Source organism: Doryrhamphus excisus, linkage group LG20 (genome assembly GCF_037039965.1).
Source record: "Doryrhamphus excisus strain RoL-2023G ecotype Guam linkage group LG20, RoL_Dexc_Guam_v1.1, whole genome shotgun sequence".
NCBI lineage: Eukaryota > Metazoa > Chordata > Actinopteri > Syngnathiformes > Syngnathidae > Doryrhamphus > Doryrhamphus excisus.
Window position 1 is genome coordinate 6,635,284 of NC_136376.1, and position 12,016 is coordinate 6,647,299.

The 12,016-nt window shown below is 43.2% G+C and overlaps 1 protein-coding gene across 4 annotated transcripts in view; it reads left to right on the top strand.

The window, feature by feature from the left end:
* The window catches only part of ehbp1 (EH domain binding protein 1), a 119,209-nt gene that overhangs the window by 60,040 nt on the left and 47,153 nt on the right, over positions 1–12,016 (top strand). For all 4 annotated transcript variants that reach the window (XM_058058175.2, XM_058058180.2, XM_058058176.2 and 1 more), the window contains 3 exons: positions 2,778–3,527; positions 5,388–5,429; positions 6,305–6,451. In XM_058058175.2, the coding sequence (XP_057914158.2) occupies positions 2,778–3,527; positions 5,388–5,429; positions 6,305–6,451 (939 nt within the window). The remainder of the gene's footprint in view (positions 1–2,777; positions 3,528–5,387; positions 5,430–6,304; positions 6,452–12,016) is intronic.

The following is a 12,016-nucleotide window of genomic DNA, read 5'->3' on the forward strand; positions in this document are numbered from 1 at the left end:
GTGCAGGGAACAGCGGCCCGGGGCAGGGAACGATGACATTTAGTCCAAAGCATTGTCGCTGGGTTAATGGAAAGTGAGCAAGTAGAGAGAGGGTTTTTTTTTTGTCATTGTCAAATGGGTAATATTGTGTGAAAAGAATCATATTGTGGACGCAATCGATGTTGCAGGATGCTCAAGAGTGGACCGGCTCACTCTTACGTGCGTTACACTTTTCACCCGATTCAGCAGCTTCACTTTTATTTATCTTAATTACAATAATACAAGCATATCTAAGCCCCCTTCACGCTGCCTAATTTGCTATAGCAATTTTATTCGCTTAATTGTGATTTTCTTGTATTTATACAGTACCCACCCTTTTTGCATATACCTATATATTTTTTTAATTAATAATATTATTTTAAATATTATGAGAAATAGTGAAAAATGATAACATTGAATCTGGAATATCACACCAAAAGTTTAAATCCGGCAGTATGACAGTTTAAATCAGCGGTCTCAAACACGCAGCCCGCAGGCCATATGTGGCCCGCAGTACACTACTTTGAGGCCCCCGCCTTGATATGAAAGTTTAATGTTAGTGCGGCCCGCGCAAGTTTGATATGGATGCTGTATGGTATCATGTACCCAGAAAAAATTATTACGTTTGATTAATGTTCATGTTAAAGGTTAAATAACTGTTACTAGTTATCCTCCCTATCCGTGTGGAAGTGGTAAGTTTTTGGCTATTTAAGTTTAAAAGAAATAACTTGAAGGCTACCGTTTAGGTCGCTAGCTCTCTAGTTTGCGAGTTAGCATGTGTCTCAAGACCCTGCAGTTGCGCAATATGTTGTAAATAAAAAGAGTATAAATGTGACTATAGTCGTGTTTTGTCATGTCTACAGGGCTCTAATAATGCTTTGTTCATTTTAATCTGAAAAAAATAATTTGTCTACCCACCAACTATATGTGGTTTCTTAAGTTTTTATTATTTGCCGTTTTATTATTATTATTGTATTTATTTATTTATTACAATTCTAATTTGTTGTTGAATGAATAGCTCTCTGACGCTGTCCATCAAAACATGAATGGGTTTTATTAGGTTTTGTTTATCTAGTTCTACATCTACATCTAGTTCAGTGTCCTGTGAAATTAAGCTGCACAAATACAATAGGGCTTTTCTTCAAGCAGGTGTGTACTCATTTGTGTATTGGCCATATTGTAAAATTCATAATCAATAAGATATATCATTAGATGTTACACTCATTCGCTAATTAGCTTTTTCACCTGTAATATGGTACAAAGCTATGATGTTGATGAACAAAAGTTGTATTGGATTGGATACTCCAACCTTCAGTTTTTTCATAAGTGAAACTCACTGAAAAAAAGTTGTGACACCACTGGCTCAAAGCGTCCTCCAAGACTGTCAGGATATGAGAGAAGCTCCAAAATGAATGGAGTGTGACATCAAGGTCAAAAAAGAGCGCATCATACGTCAAGACGAACACAGACCCTGAAACAAAACCCGTCCTGAGAGCATCCCTCCCCTCCCTCCATCCATCCTTGTGCAGCTCTCACTTTCTCCCGGGGTCTCAGCGGTTTCTCCGTCTTTCTTTCACGCTCTCCCTATTGAGCGGCCAAAGTTGTCGCTCCTTTTCACCCTAGACGGGAACAATGCCAGCACGCTTTTGCTCCCTTCAATGCGTGTTAGAAACCCAATCAGGCCCGCTTATTGCACATATTCATTTTCTTTCTTTTCTCTCGTCTCCTTTCACATGGGGCACCTTTAACAGACAAACTCCTCTCTGTTCTCTTTCTGCACACTTTTGAGTATTGATGTTCAAGCCATTGTTAGCTTCTACATCAGTCCCGGCGCAATAGGTTGGGGCGGGAAAAAAGACTCAAACAAAAGACGTTATAATTGCTTGTAAATGGAGAAACATCACTGTTGAATGCACCGTAGTCTTTTTAGTTTTGAGTTTCCACTTTTCTTCATCTGAACTGTAAGCGCAGAGTTGGACAAACAAAACAAAAGTATATTTTGCCAAAGAAAAGAAAGGGGAAGTGATAGATTGGGCAGATGTGCAGGAGCAATGAGACGCAGCAACAGGTTGGAATTAGATCAACACTATCAAGCGGGCCAGATACAAGCTGAGATACGTGCACGTCTGTGTAGGAATGGAGATGGTGTGTGTGTGTGCGCCTTTAATCTATTTATTTACCTGTCATTGGCTGCGATAATGGTTTTCATCCCGACTCTCTGTCTCAGTCATTCTATGTGGGGGTGGGGGAGGGGGCTCTCTCCCGTGTGTGTCACTTGATAATCAAACCTGTATTTTCTCATCAGACTCTAATCAGACCAATTACACGCGTGACGGAGAGCGTGGGCAGGCTGATGTGGGAGAGTGATAACCACACACACACACACACACACACACACAGTGGGATTAAGCGCTCTGTCTCAGGGTATCTTGGTCTCTTATCTGGGACAACCATCCCCGACGTGACCTGTCAGCAGTCCTGCCAAAAGGTGTCTCTCGCACGGCCCGGCATGGGCACATCAACCCAAAACCACCTGTCAAAAAAACGAAAACCCACTTTCTCTTTTCCCAAGTGGTAAAGTTCAGTTCAGTTCTGGGTGTTGGCAATCTTTTTGTATCCAAAAACATCTTCATGTTGAGTGGTGTACTCCGTTTTGTGACATACTGGGGCAACATGGGGCTTTGGTTCTCCTTCATACATATGGTACGTCACCTTATGAATTCTAACTTGAGCTCCTCTGCTGGTTTCCTTGGTGCTAGGCATATGACGGTTTTGCCAGCCTGGGCATCTCCCGCCTCCTGGAGCCATCGGACATGGTCCTGCTGGCCATCCCCGACAAGCTGACCGTGATGACCTACCTCTACCAGATCCGAGCACACTTCTCCGGCGAGGAACTCAACGTGGTGCAGATCGAGGCCAACAGCAGCCGCAGCACATACAAGGTGGGCGACTTTGAAACCGACACCAACGCCTCCATAGACCAGGACAAGTTCTATGCCGAGCTCAACGACGTGCAGAGCCGCTCCCAGGCCGCCGACTCCGCCACCTCCACCGGCGACGCCACCAAATCTAATGGTTCCAAAAGCAATGAAGAGGACCTGACCATGGTCCATGTTGGAGCACCTTTGGTTGGCTCGGAAACATCAGCGTCAACGCCGTCCTCAGCCTCTGTCCCGTCATCCCACACAGCTGCGGAGTCCACTCGGGTGACATCATCAGGCTCTGAGGACAGGGGCAGTCTTCTGAAAGCTAAAACTTTAGACCTCTGCGACCTCCCGCAGAAGTTAGAGTGGGACTTGGATGACAAGCGAAGAATCCAAGAGGATACAGAAAAGGTGTCCTCTACCCAAAAAGGGATGCCATCCATCTTGCCTGCGCAACAGAAATTGGGCTTCTCTTATAATCGGGATGCTGACCTCATCAAGAAGAAAAGGGCCAGCCTGCGTCACTCCGAGTCTGAACCCACGTCAGATACCAGCCCCCCAGTCAACCACAAAGAATCCAAACAGGTACACATTTGGTGCAACTTTAATAGTTAAGACGTTTTTCATACATGCACTACACACAATTTATTGACCTGACCTAAAAATACAATGAAAACTATATAACATCAGAAATTAATAGTTTTTTTGTTAATAATAAAACTAATACAGTAAAGCCATTGAAGTCGTTTTGTCAGCTGTAACAGAACACAAAGCTGTTCATTCATTCATTCATTCATTTTCTACCTCTTTTCCTCACAAGGGTCGGGGAGGGGGGGGGTGCTGGAGCCTATCTGGTGGCCAGCCAATCACAGGGCACATATAGACAAACAACCATTCACACTCACATTCATACCTATGGACAATTTGGAGTCACTAATTAACCTAGCATGTTTTTTGGAATGTGGGAGGAAACCGGAGTACCCGGAGAAAACACACGCATGCATGGGGAGAACATGGAATTGAACCCTGGTCTCCTTGCTGTGAGGTCTGCGCGCTAACCACTCGTCCACCGTGCTACCCCACAAAGCTGTTAGTTATTCAAATATTGAATACATTAGATTAGTTTGTAGCCTGTTAACAAAAACACTCGACCACCGTGCCACCCCCACAAAGCTGTTATTTATTTAAATATAGAATACATTAGATTAGTTTTTAGCCTGTTAACATAATTACACATATCAAAATGTCCTCTGTGTCTTTTGATTTGTCAGTATATGCAGTCCTCGGTGGAAAGTTTGGACACACCTGACTTAAGGTGTCAGTAGAAGAGACTTTTTATTGAAATTGTCTTCATTTCAACTCCCCCATAAAGTTGTTTGAGGTATTAAAATTTTTTGTATTCCAGTTTCATTTGTATAAAAGTATTCTAATCGTCTGCAGACTCCTCCCTAAATTAACCACTCACATTTTTTTTGTTATTATCCTCCTTAGACTCACTTTGATTGAAACTTCCTGTGTCACGTATGCCATAAGACAGAGAAAGATGGCAAACATTCATTGCCTGCCGGTGCTCGCTAAGCTTCAAATCCCGACCAGCTTGATGGCATTGCGAAGATGACCCTCGCAAAAATTGTGCCGCTCTGCATTAGATGTTGTCGTCGGCTGTCCCAGACGCTTTGAGGCCGTCCCCGTAACAACATGTGGCGGCACCCAGGAAAACCCCCTGCTTTGACATTTAATCATATTTTTCATTATATTTCTCATCCCCTCGCTTGATGGCAGTTGGCGGCGTGGCCGCTCAGGCGTGGCGACACTTTGCGCCGAGCACACCTCACCTCACCTCATTTCCTCTCGCGCGTTCTTGTACACGTGTGCGCGCACACACAAACACCCGTTAAATACTTTGCTGCCTGTGTAGCGTCGACCCCCACCTTCTCTCCCCCACACCCCAGATTAACGCTTCCTGTTTACAAGTGGAAAGGTCACGGGACAGGTGGGGGTGAGGCAGCCATTGGGGTGGGGGGGTGAGACGGGTGCTTTGACAGCTATGACACCCCATTTTGATCTGCTGTTATCTCAGCAGCGGGATGCAGCCTTGCTTGCAACACAGGCCACATTTGACTTGTGGAAAAGGATAAACATGTTTCAGTTTGGTTGCAGCCAATTAGATGCACAACAGCCAACATTACCTTGCAAGATAAACTTCTATGATGCCTGTTTATTGCCAAAGCAGTCACGTGGGCCTGCGCTTGGCACTGATCTCATCTGATATGTTTTCTGCTCATAAACAGCCAAACATTCTTTATTACAAGAGAAGATGTGACTATTGTGTCGAAACATTCAGATATATATTTTGCATCGGCCTAAATACCACAGTTGCTGTGTACTAGTTGTCAAATTTATTTGTATAATCTTTGTGTAATGTAATACTTTTGTCTTTTAAAGGAACCAGCGCCTGTCCCCGTTTCAAGTCCTACGGGTGAGAAGGTGAGTGCCAGACTGCATCTTTGTTGCAATCTGATTCATTAGAGTTTCTTTATAGTCGACTAATTGTACAATGTTGTTGTTGTTATTGTGTTTTTGTTATTTTTATTTATTATTATTATAATATATAATATAATATTATATATTATTAATTATTAATATTATATAATATTTTTATTTTATTTTGGGGGGGTTATTATATATTATATTATATATGTAATATTATATATTAATAATATTATATAATATTGTTTCATTTTTTGGAGGGGGGTTTCCCCAACAAGTGGAAATAATAATACACATCAGAAAAGTATATTATATAAGTATTATAGTATTAATTATAAAAGTATAATATTAAATATATATTAATTATTAATATTATATAATATTGTTTTATTTTATTTTGGGGGGGTTCCCCACAAGTGGAAATAATAATACACATCAGAATTGTTGTTGTTGTTGTTATTGTTTTTTATTTGTATTTATTATTATATATAATATTATATATTATTAATATTATTTATTATTGTTTTATTTTGGTGGGGGGGTTCCCCCACAAGTGGAAATAATAATACACATCAGAAAAGTGCTCATCAAATAAGTCATGGTTTAATTTATTTGGAAACTGCATACAATTGAAATACATCACATAGTACAATTCCCAAGTCCACATGTCCAAATATGAGTAGGAAGAAGCAAAGCTTATTTAATCTTTTTCACATCAATTGACAGAAACGTAGTCAGGTGAGTAAGAAAATGTACAGTTAGTATGAAGTGGTTAGCCATAGCAAGGTCACATGGACACCCCTGTTTTATTTACTGTGTACATCAGTATGGACCTCACCTATTCCTGCCTCTTCTGTGCTCCCAACACGCAGAAAGCCTTGTCCCGTCAGGAGGAGCTGAAGGAACGAGCCAGGCTACTGCTGGAACAGGCCCGCAGAGACGCCGCCATGAAGGCGGGCAACAAGAGCATCCTCAACTCTGGTGTCAGTGCACCAAACAGGAGCACCAACGTCTGTGATGTAAGTCGGCGTTTATGTTTTGGTTGTCTATTCTTGCACTGCGATATTTGGGTCAGCGTTGGTCCTTCGTTCTGTATGTAGTTCTTGTACTTCAGCCGATGGTATGCATTCGGCTCTCTTGCCACTTGCTTTACAAGAGCTTGTCCAAAATGTCCCCTGCCCAGGAAGTCCTCTGTGGTGAACGCTTCATGAGAACACTGTGTGAGGAAGAGAAGACCTCCTCATTAACTTTTGCTCACACTCTCTTGAAGATGTCAAAACCTGTAATGTCAACTCACCCCCATTTATTCTACAAACACTTCTTTTTTTTTTCCATCCCCTTTTTTTGGCTCTTTGGTCATCCCCTCCCTGCACAATTTTTATGACATGCTGTCCAAATGTGCTGCCCCCGCCAGTGTCCCGGCACACTGAGTAAATGTACACCTGTCAGCGAAAAAGTGCATTGAAGGTAAAACGGTTGAGTTGAGGGGGTGAGAAAACTGGCAAGAGAAGATGCAAGTGAAATTGCCAGCATGCTCCACTGAACATAATACACTGGGAGGGCACCGGTGGAGTGACGGGGGCCACTAATGGACCAGGAGTTACCTTGGAAAAGCACAGTGGTCAAATCTTCAGTGAAGCTCAGTAGGAAAAAGTATGTAAAATAAATACTGTTTGGTAATGAAATATCTAAAAGGCTGCAGTTGCCTGAATCTAAAAAGAGAATTGTGCCCTTGAATTAAGATTTTTTTTTTTATGTTGATATGCATGCAAATGTGCACGTTCTCATTTCCACATAAGCTGAAGAAACAAACAAGGACCTTTCAAGGACTACTGCTGTTAAAAAATCCTCAGTGGAGCAAAGCAACTTAATTCAAAGCCAAATCTTTTTAAAGCCGCGAGGAAGAAGGTGGTGCACTGTCCCGCCTTGTCTTTTTAAGATGGCGGACTCTCTAAAGTGGCCAGCTCTCCTGTCTGACTTTCTCCTCCGTTCCTCAGGCCCGCCCAAGGACGGTCGCTTAATAACCCCGTTGCACGCACGTGCACGGCACTCCCGTAACATACGGCAAGGAGGTGAACGAGGCGGCGGATATTGAATTGTTTACACTTTTTTTAATAGAAAACATTGATCAAAGGAATACGACTGGCCCCCGAGGCCAACGTGCTGATAATTGTGAGCGATTCAGATTAGATTACTTGATGTCTTGTTTTGATTAGCGTAAGCGTGTGTGTGTGTTATCAGCCCGCAAGGCCTGAGCCTTCTCCATCTTACTGCCTATCTGTCTAAGTAGGCGCTGTGCTGTTTAGCATGCATAAGGTAGAATTTAATTAAATTAAAGCAGGCTTTCTTCTTCCAGGGAGGTGTCTGGGGAGAAAAAGGGGGGGAAACGTCTACAGCGGTGGTGTTTAAAGTACCACATATAGTATTATAGTATTTTGTTCTTTGTCGGAGGTACCGCAATTGTGTTTTGAAGTATTCTGCTCCAAATCTAGCCTTGATGCTAGATTTAGTTTATCAATCATTCATTCATTTTCTACCGCTTATCCTCACGAGGGTCGCAGGGGGGTGCTGGAGCCTATCCCAGCTGTCTTCAGGCGAGAGGCGGGGTACACCCTGGACTGGTGGCCAGCCAATCACAGGGCACATATAGACAAACAACCATTCACACCACCGTGCAGCCTGTATCCAACATATATAATGTATTTCAAAGTCAAATTCATTCATTCATTGCATTTGACTTGCTGCTCTCCAACTGGTGCTGAAATGCTGTCAAAAAAAGGGAAAAAAATGCTTGCTTTTCCTCTCTATGGAAGGACATTAGTCACAAAGAAGCTCACTCATGCCTCATGATGAGGCGAGTACTGCATTTGTGTGTATTCCGTGACCACACCAGTGCAGATTCTGACATTAATTTTCTATCGCTTATCCTCACGAGGGTCGCGGGGGTGCTGGAGCCTATCCCAGCTGTCTTCGGGCGAGAGGCGGGGTACACCCTGGACTGGTCACCAGCCCAATCACAGGGCACATATAGACAAACAACCATTCACACTCACATTCATACCTATGGACAATTTGGAGTTGCAAATTAACCTAGATGTTGCAGGGGGGCATCCCTCATGACTGCAGGCCCTCATTTGTGTGTAGGGCACAATGCTCTCTCTCTCTCTCTCTCTCTTGTTGTTATGATGAGTGCATTGCTATGTTGAAGTTAAGTGGCTCATTTTGGCAAATAAATTAATGTTGTGTGTGGGAATTGTAGTCCACATCAAACCCATCCAACTCGGGCAGTGGTCCATTATTTTCCCAAAGCCATTGTCAGCCAATGGAGGTACATTGTTGTTGAACATTGTCTCAACTATTGTGATTGTGTGTGTGTGTGTGTGTGTGTGTGTGTGTGTGTGTGTGTGTGTCATCCTGTTCTCTTGACCTACGCTCTCCCTCCTGCCACCCCTAATTGTAGCCCACAGTGACTGTTTCTTTCATCTAAGGTCACAGGTCCACTTCTGTCTCTTTGCTGTCCTCTCTAGCACTCTCTCTCTCTTTCTCTGTGTCTCTCTGCCCCACTCCCCCCGCCCCCCAGCCCACCGCTTTATTCATATCTGTTTGTATTTCTCTCCATTTTCTGTGTCCATCACCAATAATTGTCACATGCTCTCCACACTATCAGCAGCCGAGGCGCAGATGTCTCCTTGTGTCGTCCCAGCCCCCCCCACCCCTTCCTTCAGCCAGATGTGTAATTAATGGCCTCATAAATGTGAGCGCTCAATTCCCTCACTTTATCCTTAATTGCCCAATGCCCACTTTTGACGTCCGTGTGGTGTTTGAGTCACCCCGTTAGCATTTTTATGAGAAACATCTCTTCGCTCCAGGTCATCTTCTTCATTAGCAGATGAGAGTAGTAATTTCACAGCGGCCTGGCCATGTTAATTATCAGTATTCACACAGTTTACGTTCCATTATGTGTGTGTGTGTGTGCGTATGTGAGTGTAGCACCTGTTCACTGTATTTGTGTCCTTTTGAGGCCTTGAGTGTGTGTGTGTGTGTGTGTGCTGTGTGTCGGAGGAGCGCACGCACATTCCTCTGTGTTTTCCAGGTAAAGAGAGTTCCCCTGCTCACTGACTCGTTGAGATTCCTATAATTGGTTCCTGTTTGATTTTTGCCGACGAGCGACCCAGGCAGACCACCCCCCTCACCCCCACTCGCCCCATGCCCCCTTTCCCCCTGCCACCCCCTACAGGAACGTCAGTGGTTTCTGCAGCACTGACCTGCGGGCTCCCCGCCATCCAGCGCACTCTGACCCTCACTCGACTGCCTTCCTCCTTTTCCTCTTTTGTGCAAAACAAGGCCTCAATTTCTGCGCTTTTCCTGCAGGCTCCTCAACACAAGAAGCAGGTTACTTTAAAACAGGCTCTTTTCATACCGGCCTAACTTCCAATGACACTTTATGTAGGTTAAAAGTAGAAAATAATAAGTGCGTCGGATAACAACACAAATAGCATTCTAATGGACATTGCTTAAAATGCGTTTTGGGTCAAAAATACTGACTATGCACAGTTGTCAATAATTCATAATCAAGTACCTTTTGAAATAGAAATTAGATTTTTTCACTGTAGTGATATTTGCATCAAATCATGTCCATCAAACCAAACAAAAAAACAGCAGGAATATAAAAAATAATGTAAAAATTGTTTAACAACATTAAACAACAATGTACGTCACATGTTTTTTCCTTGTTTAATGGAGTTTTTTTTTTTTTTAACTATTCCACCATGCCTTTCGTATCCAAGCACCCCTTTTCACGGCCTCATTTTTGTCCGCCATCCTTCAACCCACCCCTCCTCTCTGACTCTCTTCCTTTTGAAGCATCTGCCCCTAATGAAACTAAATAGTTTGCTGGGGAGTTCCTTTGCACTGTGTGTGTTGGAGTGTGTGGAGATGTGTCGTGGCTGAATTGGCCGGAGGAGAGATCAAAGGCGGTCTCCAAACGTGTGTGTGTGCGTGTGTGTGTGTGTGTGTGTGTGCGTGTGCGTGTGCGTGTGCGTGTGCGTGTGTGTGTGTTAATGAGCAATGAGAAATGCAGCTTTCTACATTGCATCACAAGAGCTGATCAAGCCATCAGAGAAGAAAGCAGTAACACACACACACACACACACACTGGCATGCCTGCTGTTCATCTTTGACCCAATCACTTCCACCTCTCCAAGAGAGAAAATGTCAAATGTTTTAGGTTCACCTTTCAGCTCTCCGCGGCCCAAAACCAATTTAAATGAGTGTGCCGTTTTTTTTTAAATATAATTCTTTGCTACCTCCATTTAACAAAGGTACTCCATGTCTTTGCATCATTACTTTATTTTTAGTCTTTTTCAATGTATACACTTTATATTATCTCCCAAAAGTGAGTCCGTCACTTACATTTCAGCAATCTTCTCAATGTTTCTGTCAACTATCAACTTTTCCATCATTTATCATATACTGTATTTATTATGGCCGTCAGAATTAGTGTTAAGGTGCAAAATTTTTTTTCCATCATTAATAATCATGTCAAGCCATCTGTTATGACGGCAGACAGTGCCACAATAGCGTCCTCACAGACTCTGCCGCTCTTCAATAACTTTATTTTGACTTGAACACATCAACAGCATATACTGTATATATTACTGTACTCTCTTTAAACGTACCATTCTGCACCATTGCTTAAACATCCACAGTGACATGTAGTCCATCGACAGTGATGTGATGTCGATATTTTGTAGACACACGCACGCACGTGTAGCGACATGCTACCTGAAGCGCGCACTGCTACACAAAGTTCAACTTCTGTTTGTTTATTTCCCCTCCCCTCTCAACAGCAATTATGTGAAGGGCAAAACCTTCCCATCTTACTCGCCTGTCACTGACATGTTTGTATGTCAGTCTCCATGCATCCTGTTCTACCTGTCCTGCTGCACAAGTGCTCTTTGTTCTTCATGCACACACACACATACAGTACATGCGGACACACAACACCGCAGTTAAACAGGAGTTAAAGGGGAAAACAACAATTTGTCTCAATCTGTGGGCTTTTTGTCTGGACGAGCATAACAAATAATAGCCTGACGTCACATTTGCAACCACTCTGCCAAAGATCAACAGATCATCCGCTATTCCCAAACGTGGTTAAATTCAAGTATTGACTCCCAGCAAACACTCCCAAGTCAATTTTCACACGTGTAAACAGCAGGCTGTCAAATCTCAAATGTATAAGATATTTATGCTCAAATAAACGAACACACACACCCCCTATCATGGACGCGCACCCGTCACATTCATAATTAGGCCATGTCCTGGCTCTTTGATAGCCATGTACAGTGGGCTCTTCTTTAATTCTTTATCAAATGCATTGATCGCTGTGGGCCCTGCGCGCCCATTGATCCGCGCACTCCGTCTGGAGGCAGCCGATAAGCTCCCTTTCTGTCCCTCTCCCCTTTTTTTCTCCCCCCGCTGCTCCTTTCTCAAAAAAAAATGAGGGAGCAATTCAGGAAAGTAGTTTATTTCTGGACATTTAGCATTTGTAAATATGTCAGCAGTGTTACATTAGCGGTGAC